A 24,909-nucleotide genomic window follows, 5' to 3' on the forward strand; every position below is an offset into this window, starting at 1 on the left:
GCTTTCAAAAGCTGAAGTAAATCAGACAAGACACTGAACAATTTTGTGCAGACACTTTTGAGATTGAAGAATTTATATCTTATAAATAGTGTGAATAATACATTTGGCCCTTAATACAAACTTCTTTTATAGCCTTGCATGAAATTCCTACTACATATCTATGTCACTCAGGCTTCACAGGCCTAGATGAATTTTTTTCATAAGAAATTTTCACTGTAGGAGAATTACTTGTATTCGCAAGGAAAAGCCTGCTAGAATTTTAAAGCTTTTCCAGTGAGAGATGGCTTTGTATCACGCCCCTTAGGAAAAAGGGCTTACAAGGTTTCAAATAAACAAACTTATCAACATCAACTCATAGTTAATCAGACCAAAGCTAGAGCAAGATTAAAATTATAGGAAAGATGAATTCTTTTGTACCAGTTTTCATATTACATAATGACAATTTCCATAGTTTTATGACATGAATTCTTTGAGAACATACTTCGTCATTCTCCAAGACAGCCGAATTCCCATTGTCCATTTCAGGAGACACAAGAAAGCACCAACAGATCTTTCTATCCTCCTAGTCCCTTATGAATCATTTTAAAATTTCAAATAATCCAACAATATGTCTTTTAAAATATGAGAAAATACAAAAATGAGAAATTCCTGCTTTCATAATGGTATCTCAGATACGTTTTGGAACAATCTGCTGGGGCTAAGTTTTGCTTCTTATCAGTAGAGTATCTGGTTAGTTATTCAGTCAAAAATGTACTGAGTCCCCATTATTCACAAAGAGTCCTTGTGCAAGTGCAAGATACAATATACACTCTGTTTATCAAGCAGGGTGTTAAAATATAAAAAGAGAGACCTATTCCGTGAAGCATATATAAGAACTTACATTTATGAATATTCATGGGGCAGACATACCAGAACCAGCTACACAGCTGTACAGACACAGTTAACTGCGCATCACTTCTTCCTTGCTAATGGAACCCAAATTTGGTTCAAGAGCAAGGGCCAGGACAAGAGTAAGGCAAGTAAGCTTTCATATACTGCACAAAATTTAAGCGGGTACCAAAAAAACCTCAGTGACATAGTATTTTGAGGTAATATTTTTTTACATTCTAAATTAATGCCCAAGAGCCCGGATGGCTTGGCGGTTTAGCGCCGCCTTCAGTCCGGGCTGTGATCCTGGGGACCTGGGATCAAGTCCCGCATCAGGCTCCCAGCATGGAGCCTGCTTCTCCCTCTGCCTGTGTCTCTGCCTCCTCTCTCTCTCTCTCTCTCTGCCTCTCTCTCTCTGGTCCCTGATAAATAAATAAACAAACAAATAAATAAGTAATCTAAAAAATAAAAAATATTTTTTAAAAAATTAATTAATTAATTAATTAATGCCCCCCAAAATCCATGATGAACAAACTGTCAACATTTTAAATTAAGACAATGGAACTCCAAGCAGGGCTCAGCAGGGGACTGACTATATTAATCCTATCTTCATTTAGAATCTGGATAATGTGTTCATCGTGAATTCTTCTTTGTCATTAATACCGATTTTGTAAATATTGCATTATATAGAGATGTACACACACACACACACATACACACACACACACACATCTATGATATTTATCTTGACCACGGAGGTTTTTTACCTCTTAAATTTGCATCCAAGGTAAGTTCCTATCTTCCCCCTGCTACCAGGCCTATTGGATTCAAGAGTTCAGTCCTGATTTTTCCCATTGTCATTTGCCAGACACTTCCTTTCCCTTTGTACCTAGAGGCAGGCAGGTGACACAGCTCTGGCCACTTACATGTAAACAATTCCGAACATTGGTTTCCATGAACAATCTGGCTTTTGTTGTTGATTTCTGATATGAAACACATGAGTCAAGAACTTGGTTATCCTGCCTCCTCTCATCACCACCTGACTTTGAATGCTGCCAGCTGCCTTCCAAACATGAAATAGAAACAAAAGTGAATGCCAATATCTGCAGGTGACTGAGCAAAATGATGGAGCTCAAGTCCTTGCTGACACCCCCGAGCTCCTAAGCCAGCCTCGACTGCCTAGTTCTGTACTTATAGTTGGGGAACAAGAAACAGCCTTACTATTTAAACCACTGTTAGGTCCGTTTTCTGTTCCTTGTAGCCAAAAAATTTCTAATTGATGCTGCAAGCTTACCAGTGAGCTTTCGAAGTAAGAGTTTCTAAACTTCACTGCATTGATGACTTAAAATGTATATTAACATTTCATCTCTGAATGTTTGCTTCTAGGTATCAAGAAAAACTGCTAAATCTATTTGGATATGAAACTAACCTTTTTATATGTTAATTAATTGTGAAAATGGATGAAAATGAAAGGTCAAACCATTCTTCACATAAAATATATTAATGTTTCCTGCTACACATTTGTGATAAAAATGTTGCTGATGTCAACAATGTCAACGGAAATCTCTATTTATATTTTGCTCTTACATTACAAAATTTTACAGTGTTCTTTTCTGAGGATTAAGAGGGAGTTTTCTTGAAGAGCTAACAAATGTCCCAAATATCCCTTGGCCTCCCCTGTTATCCTGGTTTAAAGAGCAACAAAATCACTGGTGTGGTAGTCTTTGATAGAAGACCCCACTACACTCATTTTTCACTTGAATAAATGGAGACCAAAACAAAAGACAGAAGGAGATTCCTTTTACATCAGAGAAGTAGTTAACAGCAGAAGTATAACAATTACACAGTTCTCTTCTCAGCCTGGTCTTAAAATATAAACAATGACACTTTCCAAAAACCTGACTCAGATGAGATGCCAGAACAGAAGAGCTTTTGAATAGATGTGGGAAAAAAAAACGCTATACCAGTAGTTATTATACAGTGCTAAAGGCCAAAGGTCCCCACATGCACTGTCCAATATGGTACTCCACCACCAATAGATGATTATTTGTATTTTAACAAATTAAAATTAAGTACAATTAAAAATTCATTACTTTAGTTACACTAGTAACATTTCAGTCCTCAAAAGCTACGCATGGCTAATGGCTATATTTCCCAGCACAGAATATAAGCATTTCCATCATCAAGGAAGATTCTATTGCACACAGCTCCTTTATACTAATGGTCCTCTTATTGCTGTAGAAGTAAGAAAAAGTAAATGACCATGTTAGAAAATCAGCCTTGAAAAGGAAAAAGAAGAGTTGTATGCTTGTATTGCAATAAAAAAATACTAGATGTATGTTTTTCTTGTTTCTTCTCTATAGTTTTAATAGCTGCTAATTCCAAGAAGTGTTTTATCTCTTAGTTAAAAAGTTACTAAAAATGAGCAATTTTCAGATGTGATAACATCTTATCAAAGTATACACGAATCAGAAATATTTTCCTCCAAAGATTTCCATTGAGGGGCACCTGGGTAGCTCAGTGGCTGAAAGTCTGCCCTTTGCTCAGGGCATGAGCCCAGGGTCCTGGGTTCCATTTCAGGCTCCTTGTGGGGAGCCTGCTTCTCCTTCTGCCTATGTCTCTGCCTTTCTTTATGTGTCTCTATGAATAAATAAATAACACTTAAAAAACAACATAAATTACCATTGAATGAAATAGTATTTGAAATAAAAGCTTTCTATATAAGTTACATCAAGTTAACCTGAACTATAGGGTTATCTCTTAATGTAACTTTGGCTTAAAAACTTAACTGGTTAAACAGTTTATGTGGCACGTTTTTCATTAAAGACCTGAGTATCTTAAATTCTAAGTAGCTTTGCTGATGCATATCACACACACACCCACACACACCCACACACACATACACACTTTGTTAAATGTCACATAACACATTATTCGTAACTATCTTTCTCACTGTAAAGTTCTCACATAATGCTTGCCCATATTGTCAAGGAAATGTAGCAGTGTTTTGACAAACTCAGGCTATTTCTTAAGCAATTTGATTACTGAATCCTACATTCTTGACAAGCCTGTGCTTCTCTATTAGAGTTAGAACTTATATATATTTCCTTTTAAAGCAGCTTCATGGAGGTATAACTGAGACACAATAAATCTACTAATTTAAATTCAACGACTTTCAACAAATGTATAAACTCTGTCACCACCACCTTAATTGTGATATGAAATACTTGCACCAACTCACAGGATTTCTCTCGAACCTTTGCAGGGAATTCTTTCCCTTGACTGCACACAGGCAACTCATTAATAAATATTCTGTAACTTTAGTTTTAGCTTCTATTCTATAGAAGATAAAACTGAGATAACCCAAAATATACATAGTCTTTTATACCTGGAATCTTTCACTTAACATAATATCTTAGGTCCATCTGTCTATATCAGCATTTTGTTTCCTTTTACTGCCCAGTCATATCTAGTTCACATAACCAATCTGGCTGCTCCTACTGATGGGCCTTAGAGTTCTTTCCAGGTCTTGGCTAGTAAGAATGAAGCTGTTATAAACCTTTGCATGCAAGTCTTCCTGTAGACACTATTCAGTGCTTCATTACCTTTGGACAAGGAACTATGAGCAGTGTTGCTGGGATTTATGGTAAGTGTATGTTTAACTTTTGAAGCAACTGTGTGTCTTCCCAAGTGGCTGTACCATCTTGCTTTATCTAGAGCATGGTGTTAAAGGTCTAGCTCCACCAAATCCTTGCCGAAGCCTAGCACTATCAGTCTTTTAAGTGTCACTCTGTTGCATGTGTAGAGACACCACACCATGGCTGCCATAGCATTTTTCAAATAGTTTAAATCTCTAGACCATTCCTTAAAATTTGGATTATTTTCTTTTTAGATTGGAAGAATTTCCTTATACATGCTGGACACAAGACCTTTCACAGATACATGTTTTGTAACATTTCCGTATAGCATCCAGCTTGCTTTCCCTTATTCTCAAAGATATCTTTGAAGGGCAGATATTTTTAAATTTGATGTGGACTAATTTATATGAAAAAAATACATATGCTTTTCGTGCTTTTCTTATCCTAAGAAATCCTTGCCTAATCCAAGGTTTCAAAATCTTTTCCACAGTTTTACTTCTAGAAGGTTTATAATTTTTAGCTCTGAACTTTAGGTCAATGATCCATTTCAGGTCATCTTTGCATATGAGGCATCAAATTTTTTTCATTACCATTTGTTGAAAGGACTATAATTTCCTCACTAAATTACCATAGCTACTTTGTTGAAAAGTAATTGACAATATATATGTGCATCTACTTCTGGTCTCTGTTTTCTGTAACATCGATGTACATGTTTATCCTTTTGTAAACACCACATAGTCTCGATTTAGGTATTGCCAGCCTTCCAACATTGTAATCTTTTTTCAAAACTATTTCACCTTTCCTAAATCCTCTGCCTTTCCATAAAAGTTTTAAAATCAGCTTTTTGATTTACACAATAAAAGCACAGTAAGATTTTGATTCGATTTGCATTAACATATAGATTCCAATGCATATGATATAGCTGAATTGATATCTTAACAACACTGAATTTCTGATTTATGAATATTTAGCTCCATTTGTCTAGGTCTTTTTAATTTTCTCAGGAATGCTTTCACAGCTTCCAATGCTTGGCTCCTGCACATATTTAGCTAAATGTATCTTTATTTCATATTTAAGATGATACTATAAATGATAGAATTTAATTTCATTTTCTAATTATTAGTTGATAATATGTCACAATGCAATTGAATATTTTTATAATCACTTTGTATCATAAAATCAGGAGCTCACTTATTTGTTAAAGATTTTAAAACTTTAGTTAGGATGTTCCATGTAGATAATCTTGTTTGCAAAAAAGAAGAAGAAAAAAGTCAACTTTAACTCTTCCTCTCTAATTTGTATGTCATTTGTTTATTATATCAGTTCCATTATACTATAGCATTTATCTATTATTAGCTCTTACAGTGGTTAGCAATAATGGTACCTAAACGTTAGGCTAGAAGTGGAAAGAATGAACATCCTTGTGGGGAAAGCATTTAGCCTTTCACCGTTAAGTATCATATTAGATTCTGACTTTTTTAAGCTACCTTTTGTCAGTTTCTAGGTAATTTTTATTCCTAATTTTTTATCATGAATGTGTGTTAAACTTTATCAAATGATTTTTCTATATCTATTGAGGTTATTTTTTTTATATTAGATTTTATTTATTTATGTAATTGACAGAAAGTGCATGCATGAGCAGAGGGAGGGGCAGAGGCAAGGGAGAGGAAGAGGGTAGGAATCCCAAGCAGATGCTGTCTTAAGTGCAGAGCCCCACGTGGGGCTCATTCTTAGGACCCTGAGATCATGACCTAAACCAAACCAACAGTTGGATACTTAACTGACTGAGCCACCCAGGTGCCCCAAGAAAAAAAATTTTTTTTTAATTAGTCAGTTAACACATTGATTTACATGGACTGATTTTCAAGTACGAAACTTTAGAAATCCTATGCAATCTTGCATTTACGGCATAAAAGCCAGTTGGATATAATATATTATCCATCTTACAAATTACCAGATTCGACTGCTAAAATATTATAAAGGATTTTTGTGCCTAGGTTTGTGAGAGGTAATGGTGTGTCATTTTATATTTTGGAATGTCTTCTCTGGTTTTGGTAAAAGAGTAATGATGACTTCTTTAAAAAGCTGAAAACCTATTCCACTCTGGAAGAGTTCCAACCTCTTCTACACTGGAAGAGTAGAATGGGTATCTGTTTTTTTCTTCCTTAAATATTTCTCAAATTCACTATTGAAGCCATCTGGGTTTGGTGTTTTCTTTGTTATAAGGTTTTTAATTATAAATTGAATTCCATTAATGGATATTAAATTATTCAGGTTATCTGTCCCTTCCTAAGTGAGCTTGGATAGACTGGATCTTCAAAGAATTTGCCCATTTCATCTAAGTTGTCAAATTTATTGGCATAAACTTGCTCACTGTTTTCTATTACTGGTCTCTTTACTTCTGTAGGCTCTGTAGAGATGTCTCCTCATTCATTCCTAATATTGACAAATATGTCTTCTCTCTTGTTCCTAACCAAACTGTTTAGAGACGTATTGATTTTGCTGATCTTGTTAAAGTGTTAGCTTTTAGTTTAATTGATCTTCATTATAATTTTCCCCTTAACTGATTTGTGCTCTTATTTTTTATTTTCTTCTTCCTCCTGTTTACTACAGATTTAATTTGCTTTTTTATACTTCCCTAAGATCCCAAAATCATTGATAGCAGATTATGCTCTATCTCTAATACAAGCAAATAAGGTACCAATTCCTCTGTAAGCTCAGGTTTAGCTGCATCCTACAAATTTAGGTAAGTTGTGCTTTCATTGTCCCTCAGATGAAAATATTTTAGAATTTCTCTCTTGATTTGTTCTTTGACCTCTGCATCACTTAGAATCATATTGCTTAAAGTCCAACATTGTTTTCCATATATCATTCTGTTATTGATTTTTAGTTTGGGTCTTATGTGCTCATAGATCACACAGAAATGATTTCAATGCTTTTACATGTATGAGACTTGATCTATGCTGGTCTATGTTTGGATTCCCCTTTACTGTACTCTGCCTTGGAAACTACTTCCAGTGAACTAAGGCTGTCATAGGACTCATCTATTTCCTTTGTCTAAGAACTACAGTCCTGCTCTGCCCTCTGCCTATTGTCCATCATCTAAAAAATATGGTTCCTAATATTTTTGTCTGGTTTTCTTGTTTAAAGCAAGAGAGTAAATCAAATCCCATAATTCCACCATGCCTAGTTGGTAAAGTCCCATATATAAAGTTTCATCTTAAAAATAAAAATAATCTGTTTACCAAATCTTGGTCAAACAACAGCTATATATGACAGAAGCTCTCTAACAGTCTGTATACAATTTCTAAAATTAGTATTAGATACTACGGTTATATACTCAAACACGAAACAAGAAAGCCCACATTTATAAATTTTGCTCTGATTTACATTTTTAGTCCCCAAACTACTTAATTTAGATTTCAGATTTATATCTTGATCCATGAGTTTATCATGTAAGCTTCTGTTTCCGCACTATGAAATGAAGGATTTATGATTTCCATGCTGGGACTTTATTTTTGTAGATATGCTTCTTAAAAGTAGGGCTGACCTTTGGAATTAAAAAAATAAAAGCATGCAAATGAGTTCTAAATTTTAGTGAATTGTGCTTACATTATTCTAGCCCATTTTTTTAAATTCAGAAAATATTTAAATCTGACTTGGACCACTTGTGTAATGACTTAAATTTTGCCTTTAACTCTCAAATGAGAAGTTCTCAACATAGGTTTGCATTATCGAGTGATTAACATTAAAACCCAGACAAAAGTCATGAAGACCAAATATTCAGATTTCTTGTACATTTCGTCATGGCTAGCTCCTCAAATTACTATGTCTCAAAGAGTGAAAAACTTCCTAATAGTTAGGAGTGCTATAGGAGTGCTACATTTAAGCTCAAAGGCAGCTAATTCTAATGTTAGATATAATGACAGCTGGCTCTGTAAGTCTTTGTACTTTCACATACACAAAAACACACACAAACTGTCATTTCCCCTACTGAATAACCCTAAGAAGGTGGCATTATCATCCCCATATTTTTAAATGCTAATGAAGGCACAGAATTATTAACCTGCCCATGTTCACACAATTACTAAGTTACAGGACACAAACACAAAATCTTGTCTCCTGGCCATACTGTTCTTTCTATTCAACAGCTGGCTAATAATGATCTCAATTAAGGGGGCAAGACCAACTTCTGAGATTTCTCCTTTTAAATATAGCAACCTCATACAATACTGTTTCTTACCAATCACTAGGGCAATTCTTTCTTTGGTCACTATTCAAGGGATATTCATATTCAAATTACATGGCATGTCCTACAGTCCTCTAAGTATCTGAAGAGTTCTACTGCTTAGAAACTTCAGCACCTCCTGCTAATATTAATATTGGCCTCCTGCTTCCTGGTGTTCAGAGCAAAGTCTCTAGTTTTTAACCTGTTAGGCCACCATGGAAAGAACTTTTCCTTCACTTGTCTCCTAGGACATCTCTGAATATTCCTTCTCCATCATATCTGTTGTCTCATCTCTCCAAACTCTATGTACTGAATTACGCCCAGGCTTGCTCATTACACCTCTTCACCTTTCTATGTACACTCTTTCCCCTAGAGAGCTCAGCCAGACTTAGAGATATAAATGCTCTCTGTATGTTAATAACTCCCAAATGTCCACCTCCAGCCCTGACAGCTCCCCATATCTGCAGACTTGTGTATGCAGCTATTTGACATTTCTACCTGGATGCCAAAGAAGCATCTCAAGCTTAACATGCCCCAAATGGAGCTCTAATACTCCTTCAAATGTGACTGTCCTACACACTTCCTCATCTTCCACTCTTCCAGTTGCTCAACCAAACCCCTCAGAGTTCCTCTTGCCTTTCTCTTTCTCTCACAACATGTACACAGTCTGAAAGAAAATGCTTTGGACTTGACTTCCAAAGTAAGCTCTATCCAGAACATGACCACTGCTTCCTGTGTCTGCTGCTAACACCTTCATCCAAGCCACCACCAATTCGAGCCTGGATTATTCGCCAGCTCCCAAACTGGTCTCCCAATCCTGCATCCCATCCATCCACTTGCAATTCACTCCATCCTCAGCACAGCAGCCAACATGATCCTTCTAAGTCATGTTAAATCATATCAATACTCTACAACAAATCTCCCAATGGCTTCCCACCTCACTCAAGATAAAAACCAAAATTCTTCAAGGCCCTATAGGATCTGGTCCCTGTTATCCTTCTGACCTCATCTCCATTACTCTCCCCCAAGATTCACTCCACTCTGGCCATTCTAGCCTTGTTACTGTTACCCAAACCTGCTAAGCATAATCCCACCCCAAGGCCTTTATACTTGCTCTCCTTCTACCTGGACCATTCTGTCCTCAGTTATCCCCATGTTCTGCCCCTCATCTCTTTTAAATATAGACTCAATGCCCCCTGCTGTATACATCATAATCCATCCAGGAAAATACAAACTGCCCAAGGTAACTGATTAGAGAAAATTCAACATAGAGAATTCATTGTAAAGATAACGTGAAAACTAAAAAAACTGAAGGATGAAGGACTAGGCCTGAGAAAGCCAGAAGGAAGAATGCATAGCCCACAGAGACGAGCTGCTCTAACAAGCTGAACTGAGCCCATAAGCTTGCATCTGCTGCTGTGCTCTTGTCCAGCAGTTCTGACCTAAGTGGGAACTGCCAAAAGGCACTGCCTCACTCTTGGGCTGCACTCAGCACTCGGAGGTATACACTTCCCTATTCCTCCCCAGCTCCTGCTGCCTCCTCCCACTCACATACCCGCAGAACAGGAGCCCCGCTGGCACAGGAGCCTGAGGAATCTTTCAGACTCCCTGACTAGTGTGTCTGGAGGTAACAGGTTAAGTGTCAGGCCCGCCTGGTTACCTTGATCTTGATAAAATTGCAAGACCCCATACTGAATCTGTTCCCTGTTTTCTATTTTTCTGTAGCTCTCATGTAACCCACTCTGTAATACACCATCTTATTCTTGCCTGTCTCCCCTAATAGGATGTAAACTCTGTGCACTCCAAGATTTCTACCTGTTTTGCTCACTGGGGTAAGTAATCCCAGTGACTGGAACCAGCCTATAATGGGCACTCAATAAATCCTGATTAAATTATTAGTGAGCTGGACCCAGCTTTTTTCTTCAAACAAGCAGAAGCTAAAACACTCTGGGTGCTGAAGCCAGGGAATCGAGTGGCACAAAAATCAAAAACAAAAAGGCGAATGACAATCGTTAATCATCATCACTCTAGGAGCTACACAGGCTCTCTGCTAGCCTGGCATTGGGTTCCCACTTCACTGGTTTTATTTAATAGGGTTTGCGGTCTCTCTAACATGTGGCCCAAAGGTGCTTTCAAAGAGGGAATGATCAAACTGCTTTACCACAACTCTGTCACACAGCAGACTGGAGGAATGCATTCATTTCAACAAGGTCCACAACACTATGCTCTTGACCAGGAGTAAGAACGCCTCCTGCCTAGTGCAACACGTGTGATTAGGCTGAGTCCACCCCTCAGTCACCTGAGGGAGACAGGAGAGCAGAGAGGAAATTAAGGAATAAGTCTTCCCACAAAGCCAGAGTCTATTTCTGAACCTTTTTCACTCTACCATAATAAAGCCTCGGGAAATAAAAGGTTAGGGTGATGATTAAATTAGTAAGCAAGCTAAATTTAAAAACCTCATTGGAGTCCCTTCCATGTAATTAATATTCTAGGTCATCGATAACAGGAAAATGGCAGCACCGCTGTCTGCTGGAGCTGGCCTAATGCTTCGTCCCTTCATGTAACCAGGGTTGCTTGCCTTGTCTTTGATATTCAAGGAAGTCAAGAGAACCAAAATCCAAGAAGAATGCCGCCTAGTAAAAACTTTGTACACTCTACGTTTACTCTTCAACTCGTACTACATATAAAAGAAGGATATGATTTTTATCTACTTTCCTTGTGAGAACAGATGAAGTGCCCATTTAACGCTCAGAAAGACGAGAATATGCTTAGAGATAAATAGAGTAACATACCATTTGAGGCCAAATGAAATGACTGCTTTGAATCAGAACCCTGACAGTAACTTGACAAAATCTTATTCCCAGTTTTAATGCAATCACATTGCTCTACCTCACTTGTAAGGCATTCCATTTGCAGCCTTAAAATAACAGGAACTATTTCCCCGCCTAGCCAAATCCATCAAAACACTTGAAATTGTATCTCAAGATACAATATAAATATTCAGTCTTATACATTATTTCATTAGTGGCCCTGGAACACAAAAAATAATACAGAAGTTGTTGATAATTCTCAAAACTCAAGAAATCATTTTCATCAGAACTTAAGCATTATTTGTATAAAAAAGGGAGGGGGGCTCTCCCAACTCTCATCAGTCAAAGACCAATAATGACAAAAAGTTCAATGTAGCAGGGCGCCTGGGTGGCTCAATCAGTTAAGCATCTGCTTCAGCTCAGGTCATGATCCCAGGTCCTGAATTGGACCTGCTCAGCGGGTGTTGGTGTTGGAACCATATCACCCATTGAGTAACACATAGCGGTTTTACACTGTGTTTTCTCCTTACACCTCTGTGCATCCGTGAATGATCATGATATACCTACGTTACAGACTTGAAAAGTTGTGTATTTTTAAATATTCACTTTTTCAGATAGCAAGCTAGCAACAGACTCTGAAATAAAAAATGTATTCCCAAATGCAGTTTTTAATGTACAAAACAGGCAGTGTGCCTGTGCCATAGTGGCTTCACTTGCAAATAGACTGGAATATTTTGCCCGTGTGATTTTGACAATACATTATACGAACCATTCAGTCATATGTATGATAACAAAAGTCAAATTATTTATGGAAACAAGAACTTTTAAGGATCCATAACAACAATTTTCCTCCCCAAAGAAACTCACAGGAGGATAACTCATATCCTGTTATGAAACCAAAAAGAATCATACTTGGTTTATGTAGATTTTACATTTCATAAAGAAAAGCATTGCATTCAAGAGAGTTTTCAACAGTTAGCAGTGTCTTGCTATACCTATACTCTAATCAGAATCATATGAAAACATTCAAACTAAATATTAAAATGAATTTCATACAATCTATTTTTAATTAAAATAAACTTTCCTAATTCTTCCTTGGAGAAAGTAGGCCAGTGTCATACAATCACACACATCTATGATTTATAAAGGTCAAATGGCAGATCTGAGACTAGAAGAATGGGGAGAAATACTAGAAGGAATTTCAATCAAGGTTTATGTACTCAAAGACTCTCAAGTCTCTAAAATCTTATGGGAAACAGAAATCATCTATTGCAGCCCTTCCTGTAGTGCTGAGGACCAGGTCCCAGAGAAGGGGTGCAATCCAGGCACGGCCATAATACCACAGGGCTGACTCGGGTACTGGACACCAGAATGTCAAAACCCAGAGCAGAAATGGAACATCGTGGGACACCATGGAACTGTGGGACATTCCTGGGTCCTGGGACATGCATGAGGCCATGGGACACATGGAGTCATGTCACAGAAACAAGGCCTGTGGCTCCCTTCTGGCATCCCTGTCCTTCTGCCTTGGAGGGTAACTGAGGCTGCCCAGGCTATAGCTTCCTCAGCCCCGAGGGAAGCACAAAGCAAGGCAGTGGTCCCAGGAACTGAGGAAGCCATGAGAAGAGCAGTAATTGGTGGGATAATGGGCAGGAATGATGGCTAATGGGGCAGTAGGAAACATGTAACTTGGCCAACCTACAGACTGGTAGAAAGATAGCCTCTCCCAGGTGGGAAGAGACTGGGCCTCCCAGTAAGTTATCCTGAAGAAGACAGTTACAAATATGTCACATGTCACTGCTGCCAACATTTAACAAATGAATGCTTCTAACACACAAATACAATGGAATATAATTATGATTCAAAAGAAAGATGCAGGATTTGTGAAAAAAAATTTATACTGTGCTGAGAGAATAGAACCCTAGTTCAAAATGTACCCTGTCAATCTTGGTTCCTTCAATCTCCTAAGACAACATGTGGAGATAAAGACAGTTGTTTAAACTGAAGGCCCAGTGCCACTCCCAGTCCTGTCCCGGGGATGGCCCAAGCTGGAACACCCAATTTGATTCCCTCGGATGCCCCTCCCAAGATCTGGGGCCAAACGTTGCTAATCCTGTACGAAGCATTCACACCACTCTTTCCTCAGTTCCAAAAACAAATCTCTGGCCAATCGATGAATCCGCAAGTAGGAAGGCAACCAAAGTGGACACCAAGGAGTCAGAGATAAAGATCTTGGGGACCCTAGAGTGGAATGAATAGTGCCTCACCTGGTTCTGCAGGCACGAGTAATCTTAGTGATCATTAATACTAAGCACTACCAGCTAAGGCACTGAAGAAAGGCTTCCAGATTAGTCATGATCTTAAGGCTCTAAGGCAAAGGAGGCCTATGTATGACATGACTCACCCCACTGGTGGTCGTCCTCTGCGCATACTGTGAAATTGTTGCCCATAAACCAATTCCTATAAGTGGAGCACACTCTAAATAGCAAGCATGCTGGGTAAACTTTAATCAATAAACAAACAAAGGCAGACTATGGCACTATTGCCTTAAGTGGACATTAAACATTTAAAACTCATTTCAGAGATGGTTATGAGACTCAGTAAGCATGCTGAGAAACATGCTGTCTTAAAGGGTCACTATTTTTTCCCTCTTTATTGGAACAGACATGTAAGCAAATGACAAGGACAGAAGTGTAAACAGTGGGTCTGCAATGGGTCGGGGTGTTTTAGCAGGCCCTGCACAATCACAGAAACATATTCCAGAACACGCAGCAAGGGAGTAACCTTGCAAACACAGCAAGCTGCTAGAGCATGTTGAGCAATGAACTCTGCTAGACAAGAGAAGCCCACGGTGGCAAATATTTTACCTGGGATCGGGGGAGAAGATCCCACCAGCACCTTCCGCCTACCCAGGTAAATCGAATCAAGACTTCAATAAAACGTGCTTCGTTGTACTAAGACGTGAACGGCAGCATCTGGTCCAACTCATCAGCCTCTTGTGCAGATGCACGACATTAAATCATGAAATTTTAAGTGTATGCAGAAATCGAGAATTTAACACTCAAGATTACCCAGTACTTCCTTTGTCTCTCCCACATCAACCTTCCATCTTCCTTTCTCAAACGTTCCTGGAGAGTCACGCTTTACACAAAAGTGTCCATGTAGCCCAGCAATGGCCGCCTGCTCAGCTGTAACATGAGCCATTTCAAGGACGGGCTGGGCTCCTAACATCCCCCAGGGACTCTCCCATGTGTGTTGATTAAGAACCTCACCCCTTCTTCAGAGAAGCCTTCCTTCCTAAAGCCCCATACTCCTGGCCAAAGGCCTGCTGGCTCCTCCTGAGCTGGGACAGAGGGGGGAAGTCCTCAGGGACACTCTCTCCTTCCAGCCACCTCCGTCTGCTAAATCTCCTGCAGCCTGGGTGCCCTGGTCTCCCTCCCTCCGACTCACTGGAGGTGGGGTCTCCTTCCTGTAAGCTAATCCCCCACCTGTGCCCAGTATCTTATCCCCTCCCACAGCCCCAGGGACCCTGTCTAATCAATTCTCCCCCCCCCTCTCTGCACCCCCTTCCTTCACCTGGCCTTTCCCCATCACCACTTAAGGATGATTAAGTAATGCTCCCTTAAAAGCTGTCCCCTGCGCTCACATCCCTGCTGGCTAAGTCAATAACTGTCTCCTTTTATATTTACTTCTTCATCTCACATTTGTTTCTCTGCTTATTACCATGCAGTTTCTACCCCTAGCACTGCCCTGAAACTGCTCTGATAAATGCCATTTGTTACAGGCTTAATTGTGTCCCTAACCCACCCCAACAAGGTATGTCAAAGTCCTAACCTTAGTATCCACGAATGTGATCTTATTTGGAAATAGGGTGTTTTCAGATATAATTGGTTAAAAGGAGATCATGCTGGGTGAGGGTGAGCCTGAAATCCAATACGACGAGAGTCTGTATAAAAAGAGAGGCAGACAAAAAGACCAGCTACACCAAGAGAATGCTACCTGGCTGCAGTCTCAGATTGGGGTGACACTTCTACAGGCCTAGGAATGCCAAGGACTGTGATCAACTCCCAGAGGTTAAGAAGCAGGAAAGGAGGGTTTTTCCCCTAGAACTGTCAGAGAAAGCATGACCCTGCTGACACACTGGTTGGTTTGTTTTTTCACTTCTAGCCTCCAGAACTGTGAGACCAGATATTCCTGGTGTTTTAAGCCACCCCGTGTGTGGTATTTTGTTACAGCAGCCATAAGTAACTCATACACAGATTATAAGACTTTCAGTGCTACCCCAGCGAAGTCCTGGACAAACCAGGAGGAGTCTGTCACTCTGCCGTCTGGCCCACATCTGCCTCAAACTCTGTATTATCAGATACTCGGAGGGCAGCCTCTCCGCCCTTGGGTCCCATGGTGCCTCACTCTCAACTAGACAGCCCACCTGATGGCAGCTAGGATCTCAGCTTTCTCGATCTCAAATCATCATTTTAGATTCCCTCCTTTATTCTATATGCAATGATCAGCCAAGAACTTAGGGATCATACTCAGTGTCTCCTTCTCCCTCCTGTCCTACATCCATGAAATCATCAATACCTCCTACGCATTTCTAGAACTCGTCTAATTCTTCACATTTCTGTGACCATCCCTCCAGCTTACTTCCTCATGATTGCTCCCTCTGATCACAGCAGCAATCCCAGGCTGGGCTCTCTGTGCTGCCTTTGCTATTCTAAATACGGGCTGGGAAACTTCTTAAGGGGCTTTTAGATACCGGGCTAGAGGGAAGCCCTACAACTACTTTAGCCTCCTCGTCTCCAAAACCTGAACTACAATTTCATGGTTTACTGTGGAGGGGACTTGCCAGGACCTGCTGTGCTCCCCTCCCTCACTTCAGGGCTTCTGCACTTGCTCTTTTCCTCTCCCTGAGACACCTCTCCATTCATCAGACTCATAAACACCTTCTAATAATCACTTGGGGCTCAGCTTTGCTGTTACCTCATCCCAGAAACCTGTAACAATTCTCCTAAAACCTAGGCTGCCTGGTTCAGATGCTCCTCTCTCGGGCTCCCCCAGCACCCAGTGAAGACACCTATTAGGACCCTGAATAGAATGTAATGCAATCCTTCCGGTTTATATTCCTAGAGCTATTCTAAACCTTTAATGCAGATTCTGTTTTTTGCTTTATCTCCTCAATATTTAGCAGAGACTCTGTTACATAAAAGGCAAATGTTTGTTGAACATTTGCTCCAAATTAAACACAAGCAAATTAAAATTATGCTGAGATATCATTTATGAATTATGGGATTACTCCACATCCTGAAGAGTGCTAGTACACTCTGCTGGAAAGGCTGGTGGGAGACAGATCCTCATATCCAAGACAAATGAGAACACAAAATGGGGCAACCTTCATGAAAGGGAATTGGGCAATATCTAGCAAAACCACATATGCATTTACCCTCTGACCTAGCAATCCCAGGGCTAGGAACCTCTCCCAATGGTACCCTTGCAAAGGATTAAGAGATGTTTGTAGTAGGCATTACTCATTATAACACTACCCATGACCACAAAAATGGTCAAAAAAATACTCTAAATCTCTCTCAGTGGGGAGTTTTGTTGAGTATACTATGATTCATCACAGTGGAGAGCTATGTGCTATGAAAAGGAGTGGCACGGGGGCACCTGGGTGGCTCAGTGGTTGAGCAGCCCAGGGTGTGATCCTGGGGTACTGGGATCGAGTCCCACATCGGGCTCCCCATGGGGAGCCTGCTTCTCCGTCTTCTTCCTGTGTCTCTGCCTCTCTCTGTGTGTCTCTGATGAATACAATCTTTAAAAAAAAAAAAAAAAAAAGGAGTGGCACAGAGTCCGCCACTGGGGAGTGGACTCCAAGATATATCTCCATGTCAAAAACTGCCAGAGAGAGAAAAGAAGTGTGGACCATAAAATATAAGTGAAAGGTTAGATAAGTGCAGAGAGAGAACGGGGTAGAGAAAACACAAGTGAAGCCAGTTTTTCCAAACATTCCTTGTTTTCATTAATGAAACTTTGAAGCATTATATAATAAGGTAAATCTTTAAATTTTCTAAAAATCAAAAGTTAAATTAGACAAATGAAATGAACTGGGTTTCGAGTTGGTAGCATAACCATGCAAAAAGGAAATCACTTCAAGTGATTTCAAAGTCGTCACTTTGCTCTAATTTCCCAACAAGGGAAGGACTACAAGAAGAGAAGCAGATCATCTTACAGCATTTTCAGTAGTAAAAATGACTAGAACTGCTGGACACTAGCTCTGAAATGATGCAGTGTACACTGCAGGAAGGGCGAAGGAACAACTGTGTTGGCTGCATAGACTCAGGACTTCATGCATGGGACAAAAAGACACAGACATAAGGTGGAAGAGAGTCAGAAAAGTCATAGAGTCCTGGAGATGAAATGGAAGTATCCGGAGGAAATTATGGTGCATTTTAAAAAATTTTTCCTTAGCTCTGAACACTGAAAGGACATAACACTGAAGACCTCCACTCTCAAATCAGCCAAAACGGCTGATTCTCAGGTCTACAGAAGAAAGTGGCTGAGAAGAGCCAGGAACATCTTATTGTCCCAGAATAAGCAAGCCATCAAAGGCGGCCATGGGTTACATCAGAAAAACTTCGGAACCAACTTTAAAAGGCTACCATGGGCTTCACGTGAGATGATTTCACCATCTATGAGCATCAAAACTGGAATTGCCTGAAATGTTTCAAATGTTAAAATCCATACATTATCATTGATTCCAATAACCAACATAAGAAAATAAACCAAAACAAAAAGTAAACATAATATCTTATTGCCCCCTATGGATAATGTTAGAGAACCAACTAGTCTAAAAAACAAACAAATGCTAGAAGAGGAAAAAAAAAGGATTAATTTTGCCTTTCCTATAATGAGCTGGGCCCTCAGGATATTCAAATAGTTGATAAAGAAAAGTTACCTTATATACAAATATTCTTGCTGTTAAAGTGAAGAAAGAATAATAAAATTAGGAAATCCCAGCTTTACACCCTTCAATAAATCATGTAGATTATTTATTTTATTTATATATTTTATTTATTCAATAAAATTATATTATTATAATATAATATATAATAAATAAATATAAATATATATAATATAATTATATAATAAATAAATATATATAAATAAAATTATTATATATTTTATTTATTCATTAAAAATGTAGATTAAGGCCGCAATCATCAGTGACTGCTAATTTCACACCTGGACATCACCGGGCTCCCCACAGGAGGACACTGCAGCATCCATGCCACAGGCGAGACAAAAAGATTCAAACCTGAATCTAAGCCGCCTCTTGATCTACTATGCATTTATACAAATATTCGGGACCAAAGAACATTTGAACACCAATGGGATACACTTGGCAAAAGTGAGAAAGGCTACAGGACAAAGAGCTTGAATTTCCTCCATAACTAATTTGCACGGGAAGCAACAGCAACCACAACAAAATGGGAGATTAGAAGAGCGTCAAGAGCCACACCAACCAACTGCAGTGTATGAACTCCATTTAGATCCTGAGTCAGTCCAACTGTTAACGAAACGCATCGGCCTTCACGAGACCATCAGGGATCTCACAATACTCACTGGGTGTCAGATGATTTTATGGAAATGGTGTTTTGGGATTTTTTTGTGTTTCTTGACTGATGTGATAATGGTGCTGAGAAAGAAAGCTTTGATAGTCATGAAAGGAAATATTATAATACGATTATATGATTTTTTGAATTTGCCACAAAATAACTTGGTGGGTGTAGGGTGGAGGATGCATGAGGATTTAAAAGAAGAAAGGCAGAGCATGAATTAATAAATGTTGGGTTGGGTGTTTCTTAGACTATTCTTTCTATTTTTGCATATACTTGAAATTTTTCACAATATAAAGTTTAAAACACAACAAACCATAAAGCTATTTATTGCAAGAATTATTAAAATATAATATCTGATTAATTATAGTTGGCCTGATAATATAATGCTAAGTTTCTTGAGGACAGGGACAAAGACTGATTTATTTTTCATCCTGAATGCTTTAATGTGCCCAGGGTAGAGAGTGCCCTAAGTAAATTCTGAAAAATAAAGGGGTAAATGACTGGATATACATACTAATTAATTAATCCTACAGATCCACTGACATTCTTAAGATGTTAAATCAATTCTGTCTGCCATGCAGTGTCAGATAAAGACCAAAGCATGAGTTTTATGGTAAGACTAATAAGGCTTTGTTGGGAAATGCTGAAGTGAATAATTTTTGTTTTACTTGGTTTTGTTGTTATTTCTGAAGATCATAATTTTAGTGCATGGTTCAATTGCCTCGGAGACTCGCAGCACATCTTAAATAAAGGTTACCTCATCAACAATGGGATTTTCTACCCGTGAAACTGATTTTGAATTCTTCTTGAGAGAGTAGTGATCAGTTTTGGGATAGCAAATTCTTACAATGGAAGTGTTTGTATTTTTGCTCATATTTTAAACAATGTCTAAAACAAGAGTCACAGAATGACAGAGCAATAACTGAACATGGAAAGTGCACGTAAGAGGTGCCCTTGTCAATTTACACATTTAATGCAATCTCTATCAAAATACCATGGACTTTCTTCAGAGAGTTGGAACAAATTATGTTAAGATTTCTGTGGAATCAGAAAAAAACCCGAATAGCTAGGGTAATACCAAAAAATGAAAACCATAGCTGGGGGCATCACAATGCCAGATTTCAGGTTGTACTACAAAGCTGTGGTCATCAAGACAATATGGTACTGGCACAAAAACAGACACATAGATCAATGGAACAGAATAGAGAATCTAGAAGTGGACCCTCAACTTTATGGTGAACTAATATTCGACAAAGGAGGAAAGACTATCCACTGGAAAAAAGTCTCTTCAATAAATGGTGCTGGGAAAATTGGACATCCACATGCAGAAGAATGAAACTGGACCACTCTCTTGCACCATACACAAAGATAAACTCAAAATGGATGAAAGATCTAAATGTGAGACAAGATTCCATCAAAATCCTAGAGGAGAACACAGGCAACGCCCTTTTTGAACTCGGCCACAGCAACTTCTTGCAAGATACATCCACTAAGGCAAAAGAAACAAAAGAAAAAAGGAACTACTGGGACTTCATCAAGATAAGAAGCTTCTGCACAGCAAACGATACAGTCAACAAAACTCAAAGACAACCTACAGAATGGGAGAAGAGATTTGCAAATGACATATCAGATAAAGGGCTACTTTCCATGATCTATAAAGAACTTATTAAACTCAACACCAAAGGAACAAACAATCCAGTTATGAAATGGGCAAAAGACATGAACAGAAATCTCACACAGGAAGACATGGACATGGCCAACAAGCACATGAGAAAATGCTCTGCATCACTTGCCATCAGGGAAATACAAATCAAAACCACAATGAGATACCACCTCACACCAGTGAGAATGGGGAAAATTAACAAGGCAGGAAACCACAAATGTTGGAAAGGATGTGGAGAAAGGGGAACCCTCTTACACTGTTGGTGGGAATGTGAACTGGTGCAGCCACTCTGGAAAACTGTGTGGAGGTTCCTCAAAGAGTTAAAAATAGACCTGCCCTACGACCCAGCAATTGCACTGCTGGGGATTTACCCCAAAGATGCAGATGCAATGAAACGCCAGGACACCTGCACCCCGATGTTTCTAGCAGCAATGTCCACAATAGCCAAACTGTGGAAGGAGCCTCAGTGTCCATCGAAAGATGAATGGATAAAGAAGATGTGGTCTATGTATACAATGGAATATTCCTCAGCCATTAGAAACAACAAATACCCACCATTTGCTTCAACGTGGATGGAACTGGAGGGTATTATGCTGAGTGAAATAAGTCAATCGGAGAAGGACAAACATTATAAGGTCTCATTCATTTGGGGAATATAAAAAATAGTGAAAGGGAATAAAGGGGAAAGGAGAGAAAATGAGTGGGAAATATCAGAAAGGGAGACAGAACATGAGAGACTCCTGACTCTGGGAAACGAACAAGGGGTGGTGGAAAGGGAGGTGGATGGGGCTGGGGGTGACTGGGTGATGGGCACTGAGGTGGGCACTTGATGGGATGAGCACTGGGTGTTATGGTATATGTTGGCAAATTGAACACCAATAAAAAAAAAAGAGGTGCCCTTGTAGTCCAAGGGTGCCAGTCCCTCACCTTTATAGGAAGTGACCGGGTGCTCCGTTGTCTGGCACTGGGATGCATCTGTTTCTGGCTGGGCGAGTCTCCACCACCCCAGGCTTGAGAACAGCCACGCAATGACGCAGGTCCCCTTCATGGTGAGCAGAAAGCCTTGGACTCCCAGCACTTGTCTTCTAACCAGAAGTTCCTCTTCCTGTCATGTGGGGAAAGTGCCTAAAACACACAAAAGAGAAAAATTAGATGAACATGAGTTCAGGTTTTCTGGTGGGTGGTCTTTTAGGAAAGCTGCATCGCTGTCTTTAAAAAAGAAAAGTGTTTGAGTGCCTGAACAAATCTACTTTTTCCTAGGTGATGTTTCAGATATGTGTGAGTATGTACCAGGGCAGACCTCGCTTCCAGCCCATAATTTTCCAAAATAACCCATTTATTATAAAAAGACAAATATTCAGGTTTAAGCTGTACCATGTCATCACTCCTAAAGAAAGCAGTTTGTTTAATTTTTTGCAAGATTTTACTTATTTGAGAGACAGGAAGAGAGGGAGGGAGGGAGGGGAGGGAGGGAGGGAAGGAGGGAGGGAAGGAGGGAGGGAGGGAGGGCATGAGCAGGGGAGGGGCAGAGGGAGAGGAAGAAACAGACTCCCCACTGGGCAGGGACTCTGAGATCATGACCCCAGCCAAAGGCAGATGCTTAATTGACTGAGCCACCCAGGCACCCCAAGAAAGCAGTTTAATAGTTGTGATCGCTGATCATTTTTCTCTTGGAACATCTTCCTCACCCCCTGGTGCTAGCACAGATCTACACATGGAAACCCTAAGGATCTCTGCTCTTTTCTTTTTGATATCCAAAGTCTCCATTTAATCCAAAGCCTCCACCACTGCCTTTTACCAATAACCTGACTGATACTACGCTACCCAACTCTTAAAAACTGCCCATGTTTGGTGCATTTATCCTTTGAAATTTATAGATGACCTGCGTGCAAAGTTTCTGGCCAGAAATCAAGCACAGTTCAAATAAAAATCCATAGTGAGCACCTAGTGGGTGAAATGAAATTGCTATGCTGGGAGCTGGGAGACTTTAAAGATGATGAATAATTTAAAAGATTAATAAGCTTTAAAATAAGATGGGCTTGTAAAAAATAACTGTAAGCTAAGCTGTTAGAAAACCTCGGAAAGGGGCAGGAGTGCTATAGGATTAGGATCTTGAAAGCCACCGCCATTTAGAGGAAGCCAGGGTGGGTCCCATGCGTTGTTCACATTTGAGTTTCATACTGCAGACTAAAGAGGATTTCAACAGATAGATGATTCTGGAAGTGCATCCCAGGCCAAGGGAAGAGGAGAAAGAGGTGTACTGGACGGGCAAGAAGAAGGAGGATGTCACGATAGTTTGGGGAACGGTTTACTGTACTTGAGCCAGATCTCAGGAAATATAGAGAGGAGTTTCTGGGAAGCAATTTAGACAGGGGGTTGGGCTAAGATTTGGAAGGGGTTCTATAACACAGTCTGAGGTCTCTATTTCTCTTCAACAAGCTACCATGGTAGAGTAACTGCAGAAGAAATTTAAACAGTTGTTCTCAGAATAGCGTACACAGGAAATTGGATAGTGAAGAGCATAAAGATAGAGAAGTTCATTTGACATGACAGGAACTGTTCAGATGAGAAATAAATGAAGCTGTGACTTACTCTGGGTGTTACCAATTTGAATAAAAATTCAAGCATGCACAGCAAACGCTCAATGTGAGGGGTAAAGGGACGTATGGCAAATTAACATGGCCACTGCTTCCTCGACCTTCCTCCCATGAAAGCTGGGTTTACTCCCATTCTCTTGAATCTGGACTGGCTCTGTTACTGCTTTGTTCAGTCGAATTTAACTGAAGTGATGGCATGCTAGTTTCCAAGCCCAGACCCTAAGAGATTGGGAATTTCCACTTCCTGTCTCTTAGAATACATTCTCTGGGGTGCTAAGAAACCCGAGAGAAGTCCAGATACCCTGAGACAGCCATATTACAGAGACCACACACAGGGATACCCAGTGACGTTCCCCACTGAGCCTGGCTGGGCATTCCCCACCAAAGAACCTGATACGTGAGTAAAGCTGAACCCCACCAAGTAACTTCAGTATCATGAGAGCCAAAGAATCACCCAGTTGAGTCCTGCCCAAATTCCTAACCTCCAAAGTATGACATATAACAAAATGGTGTTTGTTCTAATCTGCTATGTCCAGGGGGAAAGAAAGCAAAGAGGCACAGACAGACAGACTCAAGATAGAGAATACTAGTGACCATAAGACTAGTGATGCCCCTCATTTAAATATCATAATCAACAGAAGAACCTTGTTTATTTTTTTTTCTTTTTAAGAACTTGGTTTAGATGAGAATATGATCACTTACTTTTACGTGTGTTGGGTTTAAGATGCTGAGAGAATATTTAAGGGCATGTAGCAGGCTGCCGAAAATCCAGTTTGGACACTCAGAAAACCAGGAAGTCAGAGTACAGCACACAAGGTTTGGAATACTCACATTCTGGGAGTGGCTAAGCTTCATTGGAGGAAAGCATGGAAGGAAAAGAAAGGGCAAACCATCTGCTGGGAAACTGTAATTTAACAAGTGACCCCCACAAAGAAAAGGAAAATAGAGATGGAGCACCCAAGGCAGAGGGCAACACAGACGTCCAGCTAGGTTGGAGCACAGACATAACACATTTCATTTTAATTTTTTAAAGATTTATTTATTGGGGGGGGGGGGCAGTGCATTAGAGTTGGGTGGAAGGGCAGAGGGAGGGAGACAATCTTCAAGCAGATTCCACCCTGAGCATGAAGCCCAACTCCAGGCTCAATCTTGCAACCCTGAGATCATGACCAGAGCTGATGCTCAACAGACTGAGCCACCGAGGTGCCCCAGCATTACACATTTTAAAAAGAGGCCTGTTGAACTATATCCTGGGGAGGCAGAGCAAAGACCATTAACTTTTTCTCCTCCCAAATTTTTCTTTAAATTCTAGTTAGTTCACATATAGTGTGATATTGGTTTCAGGAGTAGAATTTAGTGATTTGTCACTCACATATATAACACCCAGTGCTCATCACAGCAAGTGCCCTCCTGAATGCCCATCACCCATGTAGCCCATCCCCCACCCACCTCCCTCCAGCCACCCTCATTATGTTCTCTACCATTGAGAG

The 24,909-nt window shown here is 39.8% G+C and overlaps 1 protein-coding gene across 3 annotated transcripts in view; it reads right to left on the reverse strand.

The window, feature by feature from the left end:
• Positions 1 to 24,909, reverse strand: part of SEMA5A (semaphorin 5A) — a 488,460-nt gene that overhangs the window by 293,495 nt on the left and 170,056 nt on the right. For all 3 annotated transcript variants that reach the window (XM_041731983.1, XM_041731984.1, XM_041731985.1), the window contains one exon: positions 21,750 to 21,947. In XM_041731983.1, coding sequence (XP_041587917.1) covers positions 21,750 to 21,870 — 121 coding nt within the window. In that variant the 5' untranslated portion in view covers positions 21,871 to 21,947. The remainder of the gene's footprint in view (positions 1 to 21,749; positions 21,948 to 24,909) is intronic.

This window comes from Vulpes lagopus, chromosome 17, assembly GCF_018345385.1.
Source record: "Vulpes lagopus strain Blue_001 chromosome 17, ASM1834538v1, whole genome shotgun sequence".
Lineage (NCBI taxonomy): Eukaryota > Metazoa > Chordata > Mammalia > Carnivora > Canidae > Vulpes > Vulpes lagopus.